At 45.7% G+C, this 25,503-nt stretch overlaps 1 protein-coding gene across 2 annotated transcripts; it reads right to left on the reverse strand.

Annotated features, from left to right (window-relative positions):
- Window positions 1-1,603: 1,603 nt before the first annotated feature.
- On the reverse strand, window positions 1,604-20,683 carry Proz (protein Z, vitamin K dependent plasma glycoprotein). 2 transcript variants are annotated; one of them, XM_038326126.1, is made up of 8 exons: window positions 20,526-20,683; window positions 10,844-11,007; window positions 9,788-9,812; window positions 9,061-9,174; window positions 7,178-7,309; window positions 6,749-6,822; window positions 4,067-4,184; window positions 1,604-3,275 (listed from the first exon to the last, which is right to left on the reverse strand). In XM_038326126.1, exons 1-8 carry the CDS (start codon window positions 20,605-20,607, stop codon window positions 2,785-2,787), a joined length of 1,200 nt encoding a protein of 399 aa, XP_038182054.1. In that variant the 5' UTR covers window positions 20,608-20,683; the 3' UTR covers window positions 1,604-2,784. The 2 variants fall into 2 exon arrangements, with proteins under 2 accessions (XP_038182054.1, XP_038182055.1); XM_038326127.1 differs by lacking the exon at window positions 20,526-20,683 and having other exon boundaries at window positions 10,779-10,895.
- Window positions 20,684-25,503: the final 4,820 nt, after the last annotated feature.

Genomic DNA, 25,503 nt, shown 5'->3' on the forward strand with positions numbered 1-25,503 from the left:
CTATGTGGCTAGTTCACATCAACATCAAATGCTCACACCCTGTCCCTGAGACAAGGTCTTACTTGACATCCCAGGCTGTCTCCAAATATGGGACTTTTCTCAGCCTCTCAAGCCCTGGGATTAAAGGCAGGGTCACATCGTCAGAGATGAGGGTACCAAGGCATGACATGAGCTGAGAGGCTCCAACACTCCCTGGAGCCTGCTGAGGGGCTTTTCTCCACCCAGTGTCTAGCTACAGTAGCTTTATCAGGAGGTCCATGATTGTCTTCCCATATTAGACCTGCTTCTCCCCAGCAATGGACCAAGCACACTCAGAATTAGGCTGCCTTTTATGTCTCACTGGTAATGCTGAGACACCTCTATCCCAGAGATGTTTGTTATAGTGTGTGTCAGACCAAGTATGCCGCAACCACATGTTCTCAGCCCCTCACCATTCAGCTTCCACTCAGTAGCTCATCAGGTTAACAGCTGACATTGGTTTTATTTAACAAATCCAAGGGAACTCCCTGCCAGCTAGCTTCACACTGCCAGAGGTGCTGTGCCAGCTGCAGGGGGAGCAAAGGCTCAATGGTCTTGGTCCAGAGCTGGACCCTGAATCCACAATACTGACATGCCAGGCCAGATGTGCCCAGTGGTGCAGTCACGGCATAGCGAGTATGGGGTAATTAACTGAGGCCTGCTCCACAGGAGAGATTCCATGTTTGGAACTATAATCTTGGTCAACAGCTCATGACTGAGCTGGTCATAGGCCCTAGGGCTATGCTAATGTTACTTTGCTAAACAACCGTGTTCAAAATTGTCTTTTATGCCAGGCGGTGGTGGCACATGCCTTTAATCCCAGCACTCAGGGAGGCAGAGGCAGGTGGATCTCAGTGAGTTTGAGGCCAGCCTAGTATACAAAACAAGTTCCAGGACAGCCAGGGCTGTTTCACAGAGAAACCCTGTCTAAAGAGAAAAAAGTTAAAAATTGTCTTCTAAATATTTATGTTTATCCACATAGATCTGGACTTTTTCCACCTTGGTCAGAGAGGGTTTTTTGTTTTTATAATAGGCAGCAATTAACGCAAAGATGCATAATTGGTCCAAGTGCTGAGAACAAGAGACTGTTCAGTCCTAATGGAACATTTTAATACACTCTCCCCATCCCCTTGCGTCCTCACCTCCACCAAGGCCCAGGGAATTTGTGAAAGAGAAGTGGGAAGAATATACGAGCCGAAAAGTGGGAGGGCTGCCGTGAGATGCTGTTTTCTGGACACAGCATGATGGTTTCATTTACAGACTCACAGCATCTGTGGAGACCTGGCCAAGACTGCACAAGGTCAGGCCAGACAAGACTCTGGCATAGATGGGTTGGGGTGTGCGCCATACCCCACTCCTTGCTGAGGAGCTGTTGGCAGTTGACAGCTGCAAAGCATCACTTTTGAGGGTGCTCCAGTGGATGCCCCACACCACACACACAGGTAGGTGGAGCTGGCTTCTCCCCAACTCATCTTAATGTGTGTGCGTGTGAGGTGGCACTCACAGAACTTACTGGGTTATCAAAAAAGACACGTGGGAGGTGTTGGGTCCAGGGGCATTGCACAAAGATGAGAACACCACCAAGTCTAATAAGCCAAAAGCAAACTTTATTCCAGATACCAGATCCTAGAAAAACCAGAAGCAAACTTAAAAATAAAAAAATAAAAAAAAAGCACCGCAGGGCACAAAAGCTTATCAGGTAGCTGAGACCACACCCAGAGATGGTGTTTGTTAGGTTGTGGCAAAAGGCTAGTTTCTGAACACACCTTTTATAGTTAGGGCACCAAGCATTAGGTCTGAACAAAGGAATTTCTATGATCTTGCCCCGACCCGGTCAGTGTGGGTCAGTCAATGGAGACCTGAAGGAGTGGAGTGAGTTCTAACGTCAATGGGTAGGTAAAAATGAGTAGATTACAGCAAAAATCACTAATTGCAAGAAAACAGGAATCTTTAGCAACTAGTCAGAAAAGGGACTGCTAGTAATATCAGAGGTTTGATAAATCAGAATAATTGGTTCTTAGGCTGGGGACTTAGAAGATAGCAGAAAGTTCTTCACACTATCTCAAGGTAAAACTCAGATACAGACTGCCTTACTTCACAGCCTCCATTATTAGCGCTCGTTAGTTAAACCAGGTGTTTGCACCGTGGTCACTGTCTCTCCTGGTTCCTCCAGGCAGTGTATACTGGAGCCCCATGCCTCCCTTTTGATGGTTTCAGTTTCCCATAACAGAGACAGTGCCTAACCCAGAGGTCACACATCTCTGTCTCTTAGAGGTTAACTCAGTTCATATCTGTTGTTCATCAGGGATGGCCAGGACACTACTCTCAGTTTGCAGAGAGAAGCTCTGGCCTTGTAAATAGAACAGGCAGCTGTAGAATGAAATAACCTACACTGATGGAGGCTTCTTAAGCATCTGAGAAAATAGCTCACTGTGAATGATTGACCCTTGATCTACTGAGCAATCTGCGTGACCGTCTGTTCTCATTCCCCTAGACTTATAATTTTATATTTTTTATTTATACATTCTTATTTTTGGAATCTATATTTTTATTTTCTTATTCTTGGACTCTTCAGGAGGGAAATGTTGAGGGGAATATAAGGTGAGCAGGAGGGAAATGGGGCATGGATGTGGTCATATTTCATTGCATGTGCATATGAAATTCTCAAGAATAAAGAAAGTTTCAAAGTTCCAAGGAAAGCAACATCATCTTCCAGTGGTAACTGGCAGGATCTGACCGCCCTGCAACCATGTTGTTGGATTTTGGTCACTTCATGATCTGTTTAAACCACATTGAATATCTCGGGACTGTGGTGAGGAGCACGTGCAACTGCTCTGGTGGGGGTGGCGAACCCAGGATTCCTGTGAGGAACCAGGTCCCCTTGTGTTCTCGGGTGACCACGCTCCCCTCCGCCCAAGCCCCGGTCACCATGCTGCCCTTTTCACAGCTTGTTCTTGTTGTGACTGTCACATTCAGGGTCTGTTCACATTCCTCCCCATCCACGTGTGTGACTGGAAGCATTGTCTGTGTGGTACCCAGGCCTGTGCCATTGAATGTCCAGCCGCTGAGAAGACCGTCTGTTCCAGGGATGAGGACATGCTCAGCAAAGTCCCTCTCTGGGATGCAGACAGGGAGCCCAGAGCTGGGACACTGCAAGGGCTCCTCCAGCTCCAGCAGGGAGAGGTCGTTCTCCCCGGACTCCTCATCATAACGCATGTGCACATGAGTGCTCCTGACCCCAATCCTCTGGCCAGCACCTGAAATCATGAGCAAACAACCAACTTAGAAAGTTTTGTTTTCACGGGTGAAACTGTGGATTTCTCAGTGAAACCCTGGGGGGCAGAGGCAGAGTGTTCTTCCAGGACTTGAATGCCTATCACAGAACGGGCCAGGTCAACTTGTATCCGTGGCCTCCTCACACTGACCTCTGAAAAAGGCAAGGTTTTACTCTGGAGTACGGTACAACTATGGTTAGTAAACAGGCAGCGGTAAAAAGGAACGTCTCCAGGCCAGTCTGAACATGGCTGCTTCGGACCTCTCAGGCATTTAGCTCTTTCAGGATGAGTCCACCCAAGTATTTAAGGATAAAGAGTGAGACGTGCTCACTCTCAGGCTCACACTTGCCATCGAGCATCTCCAAGCTGATGGTAGGAACATTCCAGCTGGGAGAAAGGACTGTCCAGGTTTTAGATATGGAAAATGAAGCTGCAGATACATCCTGAGATGAGATAGGGTAGCAGCCCAAGATCGTGGGGAGGAGGAATTTGAACCCAGCTCCTCTGGCCCTCAGCCAGGCCTCTGTATCCAGGTGGGTGCTCTACTGCTGAGATTTGTCCTGTGCCATTCAGCACTGGCATGCCGTGCCCACATTCTAACAGGACGTGTCTTGTTCTGCATATGCACGTGATTTTATGACAGCCTCAAAGCTATTTCGCGCCTTGCTTTAGAAACAAAATTTCTAGTTGAAAAATTCCCATTTTTGTTTCTGTTGGTTAATTCCTTTTATTTATAATGACGTCTTAGAAAATCCATGAAAGAAATTACTTACTTGCTTTTATACTTATATTGCTGTGGAGCAATGAACACTTTGCTGTTGTCAGCACAAAGTCTTCCTGTATTAAAACACCGGCACAGAAGTCCATTCCTTTGGAGTCTGTTAACTTCACCTTAAAAAAAGAAAATGACTGTTAGCAGCCAGTGTTAAGATTGGGAACAGTAAATCTGAGTGGCCATCTGGGCACCAGGGACAGTCTTTGTCCACACCCCACTGCCTTTTCCACAGCCACCAGCACTCTGTCACCTCAGGAGGATACACAGGCCCTTCTTGGCCAAGGACGAGTAATGGCTGTCAGATTTTCCCTCCCCTTGGAACAAGGAAAACAGACAAAATTGAGAGACTGGCCACCAGGGTCATGATCTCTCAGGGGCCAGAGCTTTTGTGACTCCCGAGTTTGCATGGCGCAGACCAGAATGGGTAACTCAGGCAGAGCCCACAGAATGGCAAGGGAGTAGAGCGCTCCAGGAAACACACTGGCTGCAGTTGTAGGGTGGATCCTAGCGGAGAGGACTCTGGGGAGCTGCAGGCTCTGCCAGTTTTCAGGAGTCTTCATGAGCATATGTGTTTGTAAAGAGAAACTACTTAAGGCCAGGGAAGTTAATCCTAAAGGGTCAGAGGGGACAGTTCTGGGGCCCAGGAAGGCTGAAATGGTGTGCTGTACCAGCCAGTTGAAATTGTGACCAAGCATTTAGGAGAACAGCAGGGTCTTTTCTCTGTAGAGGAAACCAGAGAACCAACCCAGAACACTGCACCATCCTTCCCCAGCAAAGTCTAAAAGCAAGATGCGATTGGATTACTCTGTTTCCAGGCATCTTAACCATGTTCCAGAGCATACCGGAAGCAGGTTATAGAACACAAGGCTTTCTGGAGCGAATGAGTTATAGTTCTGCAACCCATTAGTCACCAGGCAGAAAAATAAACAACACACGACCATACTGGGGAGAAAGTCAACCAAGGTAACCCAGAACTGTTAGGGGCAGGCAGGATGATGGAGCTGACTCAGGACTGTTAGGGGCAGGCAGGATTATGGAGCAGCAATTACTATTCCAGAACTCAAAGAAATAATCATAGACAAAGAAGAGAAAAAAGCCTAAGTTACATGAAGATGATGGTTATAGTGTATGGATTGTAGGATTAACATCAGATTAGAAGTTGTAGATTAAGACAGGGAGCAGCCTGGAATCTTACCAACCTGGACCATGTTCATACTCCTAGATCTAGCTGTGTTCATGCACAGCCTGATAACTGCAATTCTAGCTTCTTTTTGTGGCAAATGGAGATTGGACATAAGTCCATATAACTGGTCCTCCAACCTAATTGGTGTATCTTCAATGTAACCCCTATACCTAAGGCTCAGGGGGGAATTTCAGGAAAGGTAGTGGGAAAAAAATCATAAAATCCAGAGGACAAGGATGCCTATTGTGAGATAATGTGTTCTAGACACGACAGGGAAACTACATCCATAAAATCTCAACAATATCGTTGTCTGAAGAAGACATGCATAATGATGATACCAGCTGACATGCTAATGTGGAGGGAGAAATTCCACAGAGCCCCACCCTTAGATGAAGAACAACTGATGAGTACTAAGAGAGGAAGAATCAATTTTTTCTAGGGATGAGCTCCCTAACAGGTTACCCCATCCATGTCAGCCTTAAAAACATATACATATGAGGTGTGTGTTCCCCTAACTCCCTCGCAAATCATGACCTCTTCCTCTTTAATTATTATTGCTATAAACACACACACAGTCACACACAGACACACAATGAGAGAGTACTGAATCCATTTGATGTTGCTCATATGTATACGTATAAAGAAAATTAAAATCTGATAAATTTTATATTTATAAAAATTTAGTATATATTCATATTGAACTAAAATATTGCAGGTATTTCCCCCTGTTTTTACTTGTATGACTACTGGAAACTTCTTATCTGTCTACATAGTGAGTATTATGCCCTACTGAACAAGATGGTTCTATGGGATATTAAGATGTAGAGATCAAAATCTGCCACAGTGACCCAAGAGGTGAACAAGGTGGAAAATAAGGAAATCAAAGCCAAGATGGGTGTCATAAAACCAGAAGACAAAGCAATACCCACTTTTGCAGAGTTGCAAGCAGAGCAAGCAAAGACTAAATTAGTGGCCAAGTAGCTGAGACGGAACAGTGAGGGGCATGGAACTGAGGAACAAGGAGAAGATCTATACATCATTGCCAAGTTAGATATTAGTGATACCTGCCAAGAGCAACCTCAGGTGAGCTGTCCCTGAGTGCTTACATTCTAAGTCAGCCAATGGAAAAGGAGAATAAGGAGAAATGGGAGTGAGACACAGTACTCTCTGTGTGTGTGTGTGTGTGTGTGTGTGTGTGTGTGTGTGTGTGTATCAGAGGCTGTGCACAGACAGCCATGTCCCCTGGGGCTGGGCTGTGTCACAAGGCACAAATATAGAGATTGGCTATTGGTTCCATGGTGTAGCCTGATTGCTGCAACCAATGCACACTTCCGATGTGGAGCAAATGCTGCAGAGAGCATAGCTTGTGGCTCCGCGAGGGCCCACGGAGCTCAGAGTTTGTTCCTAATTCCCTTGGTTGTCATCCGTTTTGGCAAAAATATGGAAATGACAGATGAAATTCGTAACAGAACAGAAGCTGTTACCAAATGCTGTTACCTGCCACGGGAAGCTAGGCGGGCTTTGGCAGCCTCTGACGTCTTCGGAAGTCAGGGTCCCGCAGGCACACTTGGCTTCATTTGTGGTGGCAACATGAGAAGAAAATCAGTGGTTTCCAAGTGGATGTGGGGTCTACAGTGCTGCTAGCCGGAAGTCTCATCTGAATGCTGGTGGACTTGAGGTCATTAGTGGCCACGGGGAGCAAGGTGAAGCTGAACTGCCTGCACCCAGGCTTATTTGGGGGTCAGTTTGGATAATAGGGTAATAGGCCTCCTGACACAAAGCACTTCCGACACTGCGGTTACTCTGATGTGGAGGCCAGAACCCCGAGTCAGCAATTACATCCTATGAACAACACTCCACCCTGTAAGCATGGTGGCAGAAGAAGGGGGCGTGGAGGTGGGACAGCCTACCTCCGGGAGAACTCACCACTGGGACTGCATGACTTGTGGTCCTTGCCCAGCTCGTAGCCCTTCGCACAGCTGCACACGTAGGATGACTCCCCTGGATGGCAGAAGTGCTGGCACCCATCCGTCCTCTCTAAGTGACATTCGTTTGTAGCTGAGAAAGACGAAAAAGCTAAAACCGGCCATGCCAACGGGGAATAGCCAATGTCATTGTCTTGTGCATGGGTATGGCCTGCCAGTCCTAGTGTTGCTTGTGTGTTACACATACAAAGAAAATATAAGCATGGAGCTGCATCCACATTCCTCATCTAGCTTGCCAGGTTTCATGTGAAGCTTCCCACACTCAAGTGTCCCAGGTATGTCCATGGAGATGCAGTGAGATGTTTGGCCTTAGGAGGAGTTACCTAGACATCTTACTAGTATTGTATAGATGTCCCTAGATTCTTCCTTTCCCATTGCAAAAGCTGCTGTCTTTGGATTGTTCCTTCAAAGAGCAGAAATGGGACCAAGGGGGGTCATAGCCCAGTGTTGGTGGCCGAACAGCTGAGGTGGGGCTGAAGTTTAAGTGGAACACCAGAAAGCATTGCCAGGGAGGTGATGGAGTGTGGGAATCTGGAGTCGAGAGCAAAGATCTGGGCTAAAGAAACTTTTCTCGCAGAGAGCTGGTTCTGAGTGAGAGAGACACAGAAAAAGGCACATGCCTTTGTTTCTGTAGGTGACAGTTACCAGGAATTCATCCCCTTGGCCCCATGAGGTCATTTGCATGGGTATTTTAGGACTATTCTTAGTCGGCTCTGGTGGTACAGGTCTGCCTATCATAGCTACTCTGAAGTCTGAGTTGGGAGGATCATAAGTTCAAAGCCTGTCTGGACTACACAGCAAGTTCCTTTATTTTTTATTTTTTATGTAGAGGGGTGTTTTGTCCATGTCTGTGTACCATATGAGTGCAGTGCCCACAGAGGTCAGAGGGGGTGCTAGATACCCCTGGGACTGGAGTTATAGAAGGTTGTGAGCTGCCCTATGGATGCTGGGAATCAAAACCTGGAAGAGCAGCCCGTCCTCTTAACTTCTGAGCTACCTCTTTTGCCCCATGCTTAGCAAGTTCAAGGACAGTCTGGGGAATATATCGAGACCTTACGTTCAAATCCTATAGGTGAAAAGGGGGAGGGACCTATTGCTTTTTCTCTCTCTAGAGTATTCCCGACTGGCATAGCAGTCAGACACATCTGTGTGCACCTCTTCCAACTTGTGTGCAGATTATGGATTGGGAGGTGGATGTTGGGAAAGGGGAGAAAAAGGAGACCCTGTGCTATGAAAATCCCAAGAGGGCAAGGGGCCAGGCAGTGGGTCACAGAATGCAGCCAGCACCCGTGGCATGATTTCCAGGGTGGGGTAGAAGAGGGGAACCAAAGAGTTTCCTGGGATGAGTGTATCAAGGTCCCCAGGGCACCCTTCTCTGAAGCACAATTAATAAGAACTCAGAGAGAGAGAAATTGGGGTTCAACCTGAAGGTCTGAAAAGCCAAACAGCCAGCCACTGATTCTTACCTCTACCTCAGTCCAAAACAGTGATCCTACCTCCAGGAATCTCAGAATGAGACTGAGACCTGTCTCCTCCCATTTTATATTCCTCTTTAGTTCTGGGATTAAAGACATGCACCACTGGATTTAAGGCATGCACCACCCGGTTTCTATGGCAACTAGTGTGGCTACTGGGATTAAAGGTGTGTGTTACCACTGCCCTGATCTATAAGGCTGACCAGTGGGGCTGTTTTACTCCCTGATCTTCAGGCAAGCTCTATTTATGAAGCTACAAACGTAATGCCCCTACACTTTTCTGCATCAGCAAGCTGCTCTGTCTCTCAGCAAGCCCCACCATGGACTGGGTGTGGACGGTGCCTCTTACCCATTGCGCAGTTCCTGCCCTCGTAGCCAGGGGAACACGTGCAGCTGTAATTGCGGATGTGGTCCCTGCATGTCCCGTTGTTGAGGCAGGGCTGGGAGATACATGGAAAACCACCTACGGAAGCAGAAGGGCCTCTGAGACTGCACTGTGGACTCCTTGAGCCAGGCCCATCCTAAGCTTGCTCTACTAGAGAAGAGGCCGAGTTCCAGGTGCTTGCTGTCCACTGGGTGCCACGTGCCCCCAAACCCCAAGCTCTCACCATCACTATCGTGCACCCCTGGAACTTCTATTCATTTCAAGGTGTGTCCTTGCTCCCACACACCACGTGGTCTTCACCTGTACATCTCTTTCTGCCGACACCCACCTATGCTCCTCCTGAGGATAGCCTACAGAGCAGACCCCAAGACAAACATCTGGGTAACAGCCACAGTTCTCTCAAATCTGATCCATCTCCTGGCCTACAGCATGCCCCTTCCCAGAAGTAGGATGAGCTGTGAGGTGGGGGAGGGCTACTGTCTTTTGCCTGAGCCCCAACTGCCTAGGAACACCCAGACATCAGCACAATGAAACCAGAGGCCTCCTTGTGGTCCTGCTAGTGGGATCCTTGGGACGAATGCCCTTTCCTGGGCAGACACCAGGACACAGGAGGGTTAGAACGTGAATCCATGGGCCCCAGTGAAGACTCTCCTGAGTCTCCACCAGGCCAGAGAGCTGAGAAAACACTTACCCCTGTACTGTTTCCAGAATCTTTCCTGCCAAGGCAAAAGGTAAGAGCGTTAATTTCTGTATTCAGTCTCCCATGGATGAACTCAGGGCTAAGAAAACATGGGCTGTACTCAGTCATTCGGAGGATGTGGAATTTCTGTGCATGATTTTACAGCCTGTTCACACTGAACAGGAGTGGCATATTCTGCACCAGGTTATTTACCATGTTTCCTGGGGAGGAAGGCAGTTGTGCGTGAGGGCACAAAGCTACAGGGCTCCTTCCCGGCTGCTCTCTACCTCACTCTACAGAGGTGCCTGGCGATGGTCTGAAATCCTCATTTTTTCTTTTAGAAGTTCACTGTTATAATTGTAAATGTTCGTGGGGGAGGCTGGAGTGGGATACTCAAATGAGCTATTTGTGGTGTGTCCCCCAAACCATACTCGAACTTCCTAATGATGTGTGGATGATGTCACGATCACTCTGCTCCTTCCAAACGAAAATAGCCACTGCCCCTTAAGTTTTGGCTCCCTCTTGCTGTCTTCCGATAATCTTGCGAGTAATTAAACATGCCAAATGCTCACCTGATTGTTAGAGTGTATACAGATGTAAGAAAAGGATTTACCTAATCCAAAGTAGGGATCACGGGAAATTTTCTTATAGTGTGTATGCACGGGCATGCATGTGTGTGTCTCTTTCTCTCTCTGTCTCTCTGTCTCTGTCTCTTTCTCTCCCCCTCTTTCTCAGATTTTCCCAACATGCGCAAACAGTGGAGTTTGGCGATTTGGTTGTGGTGTGATGGGCAGGTCTCCCCAGCTAGGTAGCCCAACTAGGGAGTCTAGAGTGTGATCCCCACCTGCTGCTGACGCCGGTTTGTTCCCACCTCTAAGTCTGACTTCTCATCTGTGAAGTCAGGCTCGTACCAACCTCGCCATAAGGAAATGGGCTAATTAAACCTGCTTTCTGATACAGTTGGGCCTGAACAGTTAGCACGTGCGTGCGTGCGTGCGTGCACCTGGGGGCTTTCGGGGCTCACGTACAGCAGTGACATCAATTTCAGGGTTTACGGGGCTCACGTACGGTGGTAGCATAGTCTTCAAATACTTCACTTGCTTCCTCATAATTGCAGATTTCCTCATAGCATTCCTTTTCCAAGTTGCCCTGGAAGAGTTCTTCCAGAAGATAAGAGCCGGACCGTCTCCCTCTCACCAGAACTTTGTTTGCCTCCGAGGCTGGAAGAAACACTGCAGAGGGACACAGCAAAGCGAGCGGGAGCCTGGTCTCACACGGTGCCGCAGCTGGCGCCTGCGATTTGCCACTGTTTAGCAGGGCCTGGGCTGTGCCCGTCCTCAGAGTTATTCCTATGATGGACATGTACTTTCTTCTTGTTGGGTGAACGCATGGCCCTTAAGAGTTAGGCAGACACACTGGCATTTTGTGGGCAGAGGATCCAGGCCCAGAGAGGCTATGCTCACTCAGCAGCAGCAGGTGAGTGTCCACGCAGAAGCAGGAGGACATGGGACAGGCCCATCACCATTTGCTTCGAAATGATCTATCCAGGTATGTTGCAAAAATGCAACACCTGTGGACAGACACATCGGAGAGTGTCCTATGTAAACATCAAATACAGGGATGCCAGGATTGCTAAGTGACTTCTCCATGGCAGGAAGGAGTCCTGAGCAGGCGTCGGAGACAGACAGCAAGGGGGAGGGGGTGCTCAGGTGAGCTCACTCAAACAGTGAAGGGGAAGCCTAGCCCAAAACCTTGTTTTGTAAGGCGTGTCCCCCTTGGTTTAAAGGCGTGGCCCCCTTGGTCTAAAGGCGTGTCCCTCTTAGGCGTGTCCCTCTTAGGCGTGTCCCCCTTAGGCTAATATTGACTTATAAAATCTTGCGGGCCTGTGGCCCGCTTTTTCTTTGTTTTCCTGCCCTCCTCGCTGGAACCTTGGATTTGTAAGTTCCCTTTCCTTTCCTTTATTAAAACTGACATATATATATTAAAGCTTGTCTGGTGAATCATAACTGCCGATCAACCACGCACCTTCATTTGGCGTCCAACTAGGGCATTTGGGAGCCTTCAGCTCCAGTTCCCACACTGCGTGGCAGGGATTCGGCCTTGGGCTCTTGATTGCTTCAGAGCAGTTTCCCAGACTAGCCTGTCCGAGCCCCGCTTGTACGGAGCAAAGGACGTGTGTGTGTGTGTGTGCGCGCGGGTGACTCAGTCCGAGCTCGCTAACCCCTCAGGCAGCACCAGTCCCGGCTGAGTTCGGCCTGGGCCCTGACCTGCCGGAGACTAGCGGTTACTGCCGGAGTCCCAACATTCGAGCTCCGCTGGTACTGCAGACTCGGTTTGGCCGAGCGGTTATTGCCCTAGCGACCTACTGGCAGGGAACGGTCATTTCAGGTAAAATTTCTTTTGATTAAAAAAAAAAAAAAATGTCTGACCATATCACCGTTGAAAGCTTCTGCAATCTATTTAATTATACTATGGTAGAAATATTACAGGATACATATGATATTCCCATAACTTGGATGTTTATAGGGCTTGCAATTTTTCTCGTATTTGGTTTCTCCCTTACATGGTTTGAAAATAGAAAAATGATAAAGTCCTTACAGAATGAAACCAGGATTCTTAGGACAGAGGTTGAATGCTTAAGAAAGGGCACAACTGTTTTGAGTGACAACTTTAAGTCGGTCGAGGTATTTGCAAAAACAATTCAGACTGACACCAAGAAAGAGTTTGAAGGTCTCAAGGAAGGGAATAAGGCTTTGTCTGATATGACTCGGTCAAATGAGCAAAATTTAGAAAAACTACAGTCTGATATTAAGGAGAGACTCATTGCTGCGGAGGAGAGAACAGCTGATTTGGATCGTAAACTTCAGTCCCTGTCTGAAACATTATCAGAGAGAATTAAAACTGCTGAATGTGAAAATCGGACTTTGTCTAAAGGATATGACAGATTGGCTGACAGATTGTCAATACAAGAAGGCACAATTCATGCCATGAAAATTCTATCCAAGGATGAGACACTAACTCTACTGGACAAACTTCATGTTTTGGAATCCTCCATGAAGGCCTTGGAGCATAATTCTGGACAGGAGATCCAGGCCTTACAGAAGGTAATAGTAAGCAGATTAGAAAAGATTGAGGAAAGTATAGAACAGGAACAAACGGTACAAAGGCGAAATTTAACTCCGTCAATGAGTAAAACTCTCCGGGATAATTTCCATAAAGTTCTACCTGCCTTTCCAATAGTAACGTCAGAAAAGGTGACTGGTTCCAAAAACCCTAAAGTCATCAAGGAATATACATGGGAACCCGTCCGTATGAATGATCTCAAAGAAATTAAACAAGCCATTATGAACTTTGGGCTACATTCGTCCTTTGTTAGAGAGATGCTCAAAACTTGGTCTATAAGCAATAAGGCAACGCCCCATGATTGGGTACAATTAGTATCAGCTGTTCTAGAGAGTGGGTCACAATTAAATTGGAAATGCATGTTCAGACAAGAGGCTAAACTTTTAGAACAGCAGGAAAGAGCAAAGGGAATTGAGATCTCCTTAGATCAAATTCTAGGTGAAGGACTTTTCTCCGATCCTCTGGAACAAGCGAATTATGATGAACACACCTTATCCATATGTACTACAGCAGCTTTAAAGGCTTGGGACAGGGTTCAAGACCCAGGACAGAGACTGGAATCATATATCAGAGTTAAACAGGGTCAGAGAGAACCCTTTAGTGATTTTTTACAAAGGCTAACTAAAGCTGTACAGATAGGGATATCTGACCCAGAAGCAAGACGTATAATAATTGAATCTTTGGCTTATGAGAATGCCAATGTGGAGTGTAAAAGGATCCTGGGGCCTTTAAAGATGAGATCAGCGCCCTTGGACGAATGGGTCTTACATACAATGAATGTTGAATCATTTGACTATGGCACTGAAGCATGGGTCGAAGAAGCAATTTCTAATGCAAAAAGGAGGCATCAAGTTACCAAATGTTTTAATTGTGGCAAGATGGGACATATTAAAAGGAATTGCAGACAACGGATTTTCAGAAATAATAATAATAATAATAACAACAACAACAACAACAACAATAATAACAATAATAATAATAATGCCTCTTCTAGAAATAACAGACGTAGGAGGACTCAGCCTTCAGGTATATGTAGGAGATGTGGAAAAGGCAGACACTGGACAAATGAGTGCAGGTCAACAAGAGATAGACAAGGCAACCTGTTGCCACTGGGAAACTCAATGGGGGGCCTCTCGCAGGCCCCCATGACGAATGTGGTCCAGTCATTTCCGGTTACTGCCGAGAACATGCCTCATCAAGAAAATTAGAAAGCCCCATGCCTGCTGTTAAAAGCAAAAATGGCCTGAAAGATGAGTTACGTGTATTTTGGCAGACTTTTATAAATGAACAAAGACCAAAGTTGAGAGTGTGTGTAAATGGCGTTTTTATTACTGGCCTACTGGACACAGGTGCGGATGTAAGTATCATTACTCCAGAATCTTGGCATCCGCATTGGCCTCTTCAGGATGTAAATGTTCAGTTCCTGGGAATTGGAACCCTATCTCAAGTAAGGCAGAGCACGAGATGGGTTGAATGCATAGGGCCAGAAGGACAAAGAGCAAAATTAAGGCCATATGTAGCCAATATTGCAGTGAATTTATGGGGCCGTGACCTGTTGCAGCAATGGAATACCCAAATTAACATTCCTGCTGCTTCTAGAGCCTATATCACTGAGGGAAATATTAAAAGATATTACAGAAGGCGGAAACCGGCTGTTCGGGCTGTACAAGAATGCAAAGCAATTGATGGCCCTTCAGAGATACGAACAGCACTGCCTCTAAAATGGTTGACTGAGAAACCAATATGGACAAAGCAATGGCCTTTAGCTGAGGAAAAGTTGCAGGCTTTAGAACAGCTGGTACAAGAGCAATTAGATGCTCGACATATAGAAGAATCTACCAGCCCTTGGAATTCTCCTGTATTTGTTGTTAAGAAAAAATCTGGTAAGTGGAGAATGGTGACAGATCTCAGGGCTATCAATAAGGTTATTCAACCTATGGGCTCTCTGCAATCTGGAATTCCTCTGCCATCTTTATTACCAAAAGGATGGCCTCTCATAGTAATTGATTTAAAGGATTGTTTCTTCACTATACCTTTACAAGAAAAAGACAGAGAAAAGTTTGCCTTCACAGTGCCTACTTATAATAACTCTCAACCTACAAGGAGATACCAGTGGACCGTCCTCCCACAGGGCATGTTGAACTCTCCCACCCTGTGCCAATATTTTGTAAATCAACCATTGCAAATAATACGCAAGCAATTTCCCAAGTCTATAATTTATCATTACATGGATGATATTCTGTTATCTGATTCAAACATGGCTACTTTAGAAAGACTGTTTGAAGAAGTAAAAATACTTTTACCTAAATGGGGACTGCAGATTGCTCCTGAAAAAATTCAGAGAGGAGATTCTGTTAATTATCTAGGTTATAAAATAGGTTTACAAAAAATTAAGACACAAAAAGCACAAATTAGGAGAGATCGGTTACGGACTCTCAATGACTTTCAAAGGTTGTTAGGAGACATTTCAAGCTTACGACCAGCTGTTGGCATAACACCTGATATGATAATTCATTTAAATAAAACCTTGGATGGTGAAAAAGACTTAAACAGTCCCAGAGAATTAACAGCTGAAGCAGAAAAGGAGCTGAGAATGATTGAAGAGAAATTACAAGAGACACATGTGGACAGGGTGAATCCAGAGCTCAGTTGTATTCTCGTCATATTGCCTTCCAAAATTTCTCCTACAGGAATTTTAATGCAGAGAGATGATATTATCTTAGAATGGATCTTTTTACCACATAAACCAAGTAAGAAAATAAAAACTTATGTGGAAAAAGTCTCTGAATTAATTATAAAAGGCAAATTGAGACTTCGTCAACTAGCAGGCATAGACCCAGCAGAAATTATAGTGCCTTTCACTGCTGATGAACTAAAAAAGTTGTGGGAAGATAACGAACCATGGCAAAGAGCTTGCGCTAATTTTTTGGGAGAAATCAATAACAACTATCCGAAAAGCAAGAGGCTTAACTTTATAAAGAGAACTTCTTGGATTCTCCCTCGAATCATCCGTGATGCTCCGATAACTGGAGCACGTACATTTTATACTGATGCTAATAAATCAGGGAAAGCAGGTTACAAATCAGAAGATTTGAGTAAGGTGGAACAAAGCCCTTATGATTCTGTCCAGAAGGCAGAATTATATGCCATTCTTATGGTGGTAAGGGATTTTAAAGAACCGCTTAATATAGTTACTGATTCACAATATGCAGAAAGAGTAATCTTACATATTGAAACTGCTGAATTTATACCTGATGATACAGAACTAACCTCATTGTTTATCCAGGTACAAGACATGATCAGGAACAGGCTTTGCCCTATGTATATAACACACATCAGATCCCATACGGGTCTGCCAGGTCCTCTAGCAAAAGGTAATGCAGAAATTGATCAATTGTTGATTGGTAGTGTGCTGCAGGCCTCTGAATTTCATAAAAAACATCATGTCAATAGCAAAGGCTTGAAGAAAGAGTTTTCTATTACATGGCAACAAGCTAAGGAAATTGTAAAGAAATGCCCTACTTGCTCTTTTTATAACCAAACACCACTGCCTGCAGGGGCTAATCCAAAGGGCACTCAAAGGAATGAAATCTGGCAGATGGATGTGTTTCACTTTGCAGAATTTGGCAAATTAAAATATGTACACCACACCATTGACACTTATTCAGGTTTTCAATGGGCAACTGCTTTAAGCTCAGAAAAAGCTGATTCAGTAATCACTCATTTATTAGAAGTTATGGCCATCATGGGTATACCTACACAAATAAAGACGGATAATGGTCCAGCTTATGTTTCTAGGAAAATGAAACAGTTTTTTGCTTATTACAATATTAAGCATGTTACAGGTATACCATACAATCCTACAGGTCAAGCAGTCATAGAAAGATCAAATAGAACTATAAAGGACATGTTAAACAAACAGAAAGGGGTGGAAAATACCCCTAGAAATAGGTTACATAGTGCTTTATTAACCTTGAATTTTCTCAACGCTAATGAGAAGGGGACAACGGCTGCAGAAAGACATTGGATAATGGAAAAGTCTGCTGAATTAAATCAACCAGTTTATTTCAAGGATGTGCTGACCTCGCAGTGGAAGCCAGGAGATGTGCTGCGTTGGGGAAGGGGTTTTGCTCTTGTCTCCACAGGAGAGGAAAAATTGTGGATACCGTCAAAATTAATAAAGGTTCGGTTTGAAGAGAAGAAGCCCCTTGGAAAAGAAAAATAATTCATTCACAAGGATGATGATCATACTGATGGTAAGAAAAGCATATAGGTTGGGGGCAGGGTTCTTTTCTTATCTCCACAGGAAACCACTCATCTTCAAAGAACTTAAGGGACCCTGGATATTTAAATACTGATGCATGGACACTAGTTACAACCTAATATGGATCAACACAGAACCCGAATATGTTTAGTAAGTATAAAACATTTTTTTACATATATACTGTGCTTTTATTTATATGTATATAGAGCTGGTTTTGGAGTTGGACTATGGCTCAGTCCTTCTTCAATTCCAAGCCTGTTTATAAGAGATATCTCAGAGTTTCTGTCTCAGGTCAGGAGCCATGAAATGGGACAGAATAATAATAATAATAGTAATAATAATAATAATAATAATAATAATGATGATGATACTTGATAAACTTTCTTTGCCTTTCCTCATATCTGTCTGTCTTTATTATACCTTCCATCGAATATATATGTCTGTATATGTCTTTGTAGATAATGTTTACCTTTCCTGTAACAAACAACAAATTTTCCTTCAGTAATCTTTGAAGTTTCCAGGATGAAGATGGGGCCCCACAACATCAATTTCACCTGGTTACTATGACGTCATGTTTTTAATAGCGCTAAAATTAGACTTTTTTTTTTTGGTTTTTTTTGGTACCAACTACACAAGACAGTTTCAAATGGTGTACAATTTTGACAACACTCTGGCCGGACCTCCTCAAAACATTCAGAGGCTAGTTACAATTTCCTCGACAAAATGTTATTCTGGGAATTTTACCATCATTTGCTTTCACGGGACCCCCTGAGAAGAACGTCGCCCCCATGTCAGCTGGAAGCAATCTTACAGGACGACGCCCCCTCTCCCAACAGAGTTTGCCCTCTGGTTTAAGGACATCATTTAGTAGTTGGTATAGGGTTGAGGGGATGGGGGAGGTATTATATGGACTCAGGGGTGTTTAAAAAAAAAGGGGGGGGATTACCTGGTTTGATGGGATGATTGGTATTTGTGAATTATTGTTATTAGAAAATTGCATTGGTGTTGATTCTTGTATATTGAACATTGTATATGAATATGCTTCTACCTCTATTGTATGAGAGTATGCTTCTACCTCTGTTTAAAACAATTGTTATATTGAGATATTTATCATATTGCAATGTACATTTCTACCTCTGATATTATTTGTATAATGACATTGTTTACGTTTGGGGATATTGTCCTCATTTATTGCACAGTTGTTTTTCAGGTTTTTTAGATACATAGAAATTATATTTAGTATAGATAGTATAATCTTCGACCTCTTTGAAGAGCTGTAGAACATGGCCTTTAATCTAACCTAGAGTTTGGTACTTATGAGACACAATCACTCCTGGCAACACCACTCTACTCCCGAGAGAATGTTGAGCACCAAAGACACTCCACTGGGAGCTTGTCTTCTTCTTGGCAGAAGTGGCCTTTAGGCAAAGAAAAAGCCCATACCTCGACCACTGACAGAGTTTCAGAGTATCCGTAAATGGATAAAAACAGGATTGTCTTATCTTGCCAAGACAGGGTTGGACAGTTCTACAAAAAGTTCCTTGCCTTTGAAAAATGTTATGTCAGTTGTGTTAGGCCTTAGCCAAAGTTGGTTGCCTCAACATTGCAAAACGAAACTTTGGGTGACTGCCCAGGTAGTTAGTTGTCTCTGTCATTTGTTGCACATTTTGGAAGTTTCTTGTTTGTACTTCCTGGTTGCTTAAGTAATATTACTTCCCTTCTCAGATCTTTGATGGGGTTGAAGATTAGATAATTGTAGTTACCCTCTACATTATTTAGACTCCTTGAAATAGAATGCTTAGTAAAACTTTTGTTATATGTTTCTTCTTAATATTGTTTGTAATTTTATATTTATTATTTGTTCCTATTGAATATAGTTGTATTTGGTTTGGTTCTGTCTTATTTAGACAAAAGGGGGAGATGAAGGGGAAGCCTAGCCCAAAACCTTGTTTTGTAAGGCGTGTCCCCCTTGGTTTAAAGGCGTGGCCCCCTTGGTCTAAAGGCGTGTCCCTCTTAGGCGTGTCCCTCTTAGGCGTGTCCCCCTTAGGCTAATATTGACTTATAAAATCTTGCGGGCCTGTGGCCCGCTTTTTCTTTGTTTTCCTGCCCTCCTCGCTGGAACCTTGGATTTGTAAGTTCCCTTTCCTTTCCTTTATTAAAACTGACATATATATATTAAAGCTTGTCTGGTGAATCATAACTGCCGATCAACCACGCACCTTCAAAACAGTGCTCAGACCTACATAGTTTTTCCTTCCTGCGCAATCACAGGACAGTACTGGGTTCTGAGCACCACCGAGCACCTTGGATGCCTTGGGAAGTGGTTGGATGAGAGGACAGTTTCCTCAGAGATACCCTGAGATGCACACAGTTTGGAGTTAAGGTGGCAGGAAGGCTGTGTCCACCCCAGGGACAGTGATGCCACCACAGGGCTTAGGGACACAGCCCTGCTCGCCAGGAGAACCCTGTCTACAGGATGAGGGCAAACATGCAAGCTGTCTGGTTATTTTTTTCCCCACACCAGTATGTAAGGTGCCAAGAAACCTCGTTTGGCTAAAAATGGATCCTATTGTGGCACATTTGGATCACAAAACTCAGCAGGCTCAACCTGACGACAGCCAGGAATTTTTCTGAGAACTTTGGTCCTGCTTCGGGGCTCAGGCCAGTGCTGAGAGCCAGCAGACAGGATTTGCCTGTGTGGACGCCACCCTCATAGGAGCTGGTATTGAGCAAACATGAGGAGGCTGGTGATGAGGACTGTTAGGTGTGGAAGGAGGGGGTGCAGAAGTCAGAGAGAGTAAAGGCTAGTGGCCTGGAACCACGCCTGAGCCGAGGAGCCATGGACTGGAGAACATAGACAGAGGACCCAGAAGAGACTCACAGAGGCTGGGATGGAAGGCTTAGATACTCCAGGGTGGATTAAGGCTTAGGCTAGCTGCTCCTGGAAGTCCTTCAGCACAGAACAAGAAACCTTGACACCCAGCTTTGGCTAAGGAGTGCCTAGCCTTGTCTTGTCCTGCATGACTTAGGCTGTCCTCGGCCCAATAGGTCCCTGTCACCTTCAACAGCTCTTACCGCAGGGCAGTGAGATCCATACTGACTTTCAGGAGGGAGTGGCTTGTTCTTTAGGACCCATAAAGACAGTATCATCTACAGAACCACTGGGGCTGGACCAAGGATGAGATGGCTAGATCTGGTGGTTCATTCCTATAGTCCTAGCACTTGGGAGACTGAGGCAGAAGGATTGCCAAGAGCTGAAGCTAGCCTGAACTATATTGTGAGTTCCAGACCCGCCTGGGCTATAGAATGAGACCCCAGCTTAAAGAAAATGTTTCTTGAAAGAACGAGACAGCAAGCACCTACCTGAAAGCTCCACCTGGTACAGGACAAGGGTAAGGAGGAAGGCGAGAATGAGGCCCCGGAGCAGCAAGACACAGCCAGCCATGCTGACCCAGAGCCCGGCTGGCCCAGGCAGGGCAAAGTCTGCAAACAGTCAAAGTCCAGAGCCCCGTGCTTGACCCATGCCTTCGAACACATACAGGGCTAGATTAGGTGACCAGTGGGCCTAGATGTTGGTGGAGAGTAGGAAATGACTCTCAGTATGGTCCCTTCTTGCATTTACTGTTAGCCAACTGAGGTAGACATGAGGGGAAAGTGGAGGGGTCTCAGTGCAGGTGGCCTTCTTTCCCTGCAAGGGGCCATCCTGGGTCTGGACACAGCCGTGGGTAGGAAGGATGCCAGCGTAAGGATTGTGTAGCCGTGCAAAGGAGGGGCACAGAGAATTGACAGAGAAGGGAAGGAGACGGTGTTAGGGATGAAGATGGGCAGGTAAGCAGGGCAGGTGAGAGGCGTAGGAGAGAGCACACGGTGTCATCTGAGACATGTGTGCGAAGGCCAGGTGACGTGTCTGGAGCTGGAGTTGCAGGGAGACTGGAGTAGGAGGGGAGGATGAAAGCATCGTGAGCAGATGGGTTAGGGCAGTGAGTGGGGCTGGGGCCTGCATCTTCTGAATGATACAGGGACAAAATCCAGTAACACCTATAAACACAGTTCATTAAAGCAGAAAGGGAAGACAACAGAGTAGGCAGCAGCTTAACTAGTACATACATTGTGAAGTTGTGTTTTAAAAGTTAGAAGAATATCATGGTTTCAGATGGTGAGTTTTTATGGGATTTCCTTGTATGCAGGTGTGTCTCCTCATCCTCATCTGTGTATGCTTTTCTTGTGCTTCTTATTTAGCTTCTAAAAAGTTTGTTTTATCTTATTGGATTTTTTTTTTGGTTTATTTGCTTTAGTTTCTTGTGGATTTGGGTAGGTGGGGAGGAGCTAGGAGAGGGGAAACTGATCAAAATGGAGTGTATGAAAAAAAAATCTTTCAATTTTTAAAAAGACAGAAAGTATGGGTTCAGCTTAGGATGTACAAAGCATGTGTGTCTATCATGCATCTTCAACAATGAATAAATAGAGGTTGCTTATGGACTTGAGAGAGATCATGGGTGTGCACGGGAAGGACCAGAGGGAAGAGATGGAGGAGGGAATGGTGTAATTACATTTTAATTAAAAATACCGAACCAGAAAAGGCTTCCATCAATCAGGCAAAGACAGTTTATGGGTTCCAGGAGCCTGGCATGTGAATGAACTCATTCTTGGCCAGCTCAGTCCACAGGGCTGCGAGAACAAGAGCCACAGAGTGGGCAGTGGTCAGCCGGAGAGCACTGCTTGCGTCTCTGAGACTAGCTAGGGTCAGAGTCTTGTGGCCAGGGTTTCACAGTCACTAGCTGCGTCCCCATGCGGTAGAGGGAGAAACAGAAAGAACATCCTGAGGACTCTGCCCAATGGCCGCTCAGAGGTCCCACCTCACGTGGTTACACTGGGGACTGACGTCAGGGTGTGACCCTTGAGGACAGAAGCCCCTGGATAAGAGCAGAGACAGCAGCGTGGTATGTGGGAATTTGAGTTTCCTCACAGTCTGTCTCCATGAAAGAATAAATTGCGAGAATGTGAAAACCCAGCTCTCGCTGCTCTCCTGATCCCCCAGTGTGAGTTCCGCAGTCCTCCCTTCCCTCTCTCTAGAGGACAAGGACTTCTCTTGCTGTAGGGTTTACTCCAGGTCTGTTTATTTGAACAGAATCCTCCTTCAGGGTCCTAGTGGTCCCTTCTCTGCCACAGGCATGGAATTTTCTTTAGCTGAATCTCTTGACAAGAACTGGGCACGTATCATACCTTCAGATGATCTGGGTATCTGAGAACTGAGACATCAGATGTCTTTAATTAGTCACTGAGTCACCCGTCATGTCTCAGCAGCCTGTATTATTCAGGGCTCCACATATATGTGGCGTTTGTTGGAGTAGCTTACAGGCTGGGTCCTTCTTAGTCCAATTATGGCTGTCTACCAACAGAAAGTGCGAGAATCCAGGAGTTGTTCAGCCCATAAGGCTGGATGTCTCAGCAGGTCTTCGATACACACCGGAATCCTAAGGAAACAGGCTCTGATGCTAATAAAGGAATTGACTTGTCAGCCAGAGTGATGGCAAGCAGGCATGTCCTTTATTTAGGATGCCAGCAGAAGGCGTGGCCCAGGTTAAATGTTGGGAGGAGTGAGACCCCAGATCCTGAATTTCTTGTAATCCCCTGATCTGAGTGCCTACAGCTGCTCTGAGCATGAGACCTTCAGGAGTTCTGATGGTAGAGTGGTTTCTGGTGGGTTTGGCTGGGGCATGGCTATCTCTATATAATCTGCCCCTGAACACAATAAAGGGGGCATTCTTGGAGAATTCAAGGATGACCCGTGTCGCTGTCTTTTTGTCTGTATGTGTTTGTGTATTTTAACTTCCTGCCCCTTGCCCGAATCTCGCGAACTGGGTGCCAGCGCATCGAACGCAGACACGGGGGCGCGGTGCGTGGCAATTGGATGTCTCCACTGAGATTTCGGTGATTGGAGGTTCTCACCTCCCACCGAGATATCGGGAACTAGGGAACGCTGAGAGGTCACCCTCAAAAGGTGAGGGTGGGTTGGGGTATGGTTAATCCTGACGTCCTTCACTCGGTTTGGCAGCAAAGTCCAACCAAGAAAGAGGGGTAAACGAACAGGGTTGTCCCCGGCCGGAGGGGACGTATGTATTGGGAAAAGATAGAAAGAATGTATATAGCTTAAAAAGATAAATGTGTACAGATGTATGATATGTTGATTGTGTTGTCTTTTGTGTTCTGGACTGGAGAAAGACATTTGATTCTAGGAACTGCTAAGAAAGGTATCTTGACTTTAAAATATGGGCTTAAGAATTTGATGTTTTGGAAAGGAGGTTCTGTTTTTGTCTCTACAGACAATGAGAGCCTAAGGATTTATTTGATATTTATGTGGTTTGAATCCCCAAGACTTCCTGAAATGTTGGCAGTGGAGTGTGAGCGGCAGCAGCTCCAAGGCCAAGCGGCTCCAGGCGGCCAGCGCTGAGGGGCTGCGATGCGTGCAAACCTGGGGACCTGCCTCGAGGACCAACAAGGCAAGAAAGCTAGGCCCGCTTCCAGCGTGGGCCTCAGGGCACAGAAGCGCAGCATGACCGTGTCTGAGTGCTACTGGAAAATGGCAGTAAATTGTAGTAAATACCCCCTAAGAATGCAGCATCGCCGCTCAGCAGGAAGTAGCCAGACAGATTGACAACACCCAATTTCCCTAAGTGGGGCCCCTTCAGTCGTTGCAAAGCAGTAAGCCTGCTTTCCTGAGCTCTGCTCCACTTCATGCACCAGTTTGGACTCAGAATGAATGCAGCTGGGGCTAGAAGGCAGCTGGAGCAGAGCTTTGCTAGGTGGCTGTGGTGGTGGAAGGCACATTGCCTCAGCCCAGTCAGTGCCTAGCCTGGCGGATGCCACAGCAGTATCAGAAGTATCAGCAAAGGCAAAAACAAGCGCTGGAGCTGAGACAAGCTGGAGCACAGACCCCACTGGGCTGCCCGAGAACGCAGCAGCGGGACAAGGAAAAGGCAGTGGCAGTTCTAGGCTCTGCACGCCGAAGAGTCTGCGGCAGAACGAATTTAAATCAAGAGACTGCCCTATTGTAGGAGCAGGTGGACTTACACTTATCATTCCATTTGTATGACGTCTGTTAATATTGCTAATGCCTCTTATGTGGTGAAACAACTCAACGGCTACTTGAATAGCCTTTGAAATGTTACAATTAGCACACCAGATTGTACCGTTTAGCCAAAGGGATGGTTGAATACCATAGCTCAAATGGGAGGCTGGGTCCAGTGGTGATTTGGGGACCCTATTGCTGGCAATCTTAATGCCTGTTGCCATGGGCATTCATCTTTAAATCCTGTGTAAGATCAGACAACCCATGAGAATGCAGCATATGGTCCCTTAGCAGAAGCAGGATCAGCTGGGTTGCTAGGGAAGCCAAAGAGGTGCACGAGCGAGAAGGTGTCTTCCATGCACTCAGCTGACAAGAATGAATGTGTCACGGGGGTATGGCAGCTGGGGTGTGTTATTTAGGGGAGTGCTACAGGCTTAAGTTGCTCTCTTGTGTTCCCTAAAAGCCAGTATTCTCCTGAGGAGATGCTGTCACTATCTCCTGAGTACAGGTTCAATCAACGTGACCAAAAGGCTGTGTGGTCAGAAGGGTCTTCTGTTTTATAAAAAGTTTAGGGGGGAAATGTTGGGAGCAGTGAGACCCCAGATCCTGAATTTCTTGTAATCCCCTGATCTGAGTGCCTACAGCTGCTCTGAGCACGAGACCTTCAGGAGTTCTGATGGCATAGTGGTTTCTGATGGGTTTGGCTGGGGCGTAGCTATCTCTATATAATCTGCCCCTGAACACATAAAGGGGGCATTCTTGGAGAATTCAAGGATGACCCGTGTTGCTGTCTGTCTGTGTATTTTAACCTCCAGCCCCTGGGTTCAAGCGCACGGAGTGCAGACACGGGGGCGCAGTGCATGGCAATTGGAGGTCCCCACTGAGATATCAGCAGTTAAAGGTGGATGATCCCACCTCAAAAAAAAAAAAAAAACAAAACAAAAAAAAAACCAGATTTAGTGTGGTTCTTCCCACTTAAAATGATTCAGCCAAGAAAATAATTCCCAAGTGTACCAGTCACTTGAGTTTTAGTTACGGTGTTGTCAGGTTGACACCAATGACAGCCATCAACACTTCTAAACGTTCAGATTCAGCATCTCTGGCTCAGTTATTTCTGTCAATGTGTACTAATGTTACCTGGATGCTACCACATTTTTTTTTCTGAAGGACTTTGTCCTTTATTCTGTCTCCTGCTACCTAGGGCCACTTTAAATGAATTATTTGGATGAATTTGGGGTCCAGACAGAGGGAGCAATTCCCAGAGGATGTTGC

Source organism: Arvicola amphibius, chromosome 4 (genome assembly GCF_903992535.2).
Source record: "Arvicola amphibius chromosome 4, mArvAmp1.2, whole genome shotgun sequence".
NCBI lineage: Eukaryota > Metazoa > Chordata > Mammalia > Rodentia > Cricetidae > Arvicola > Arvicola amphibius.

Bases quoted from the DNA above. Each gene is read 5' to 3' on its own strand.
- Proz (XM_038326126.1), bottom strand. From the start codon at position 20,607: ATGGCTGGCTGTGTCTTGCTGCTCCGGGGCCTCATTCTCGCCTTCCTC. The intron at 9,813-10,843 runs GTACGTGAGCCC...TTGCCTTGGCAG, and splicing joins TTGAAGACTATGCTACCACC to GAAAGATTCTGGAAACAGTA. The intron at 3,276-4,066 runs GTAAGTAATTTC...TCATGATTTCAG, and splicing joins CAATATAAGTATAAAAGCAA to GTGCTGGCCAGAGGATTGGG.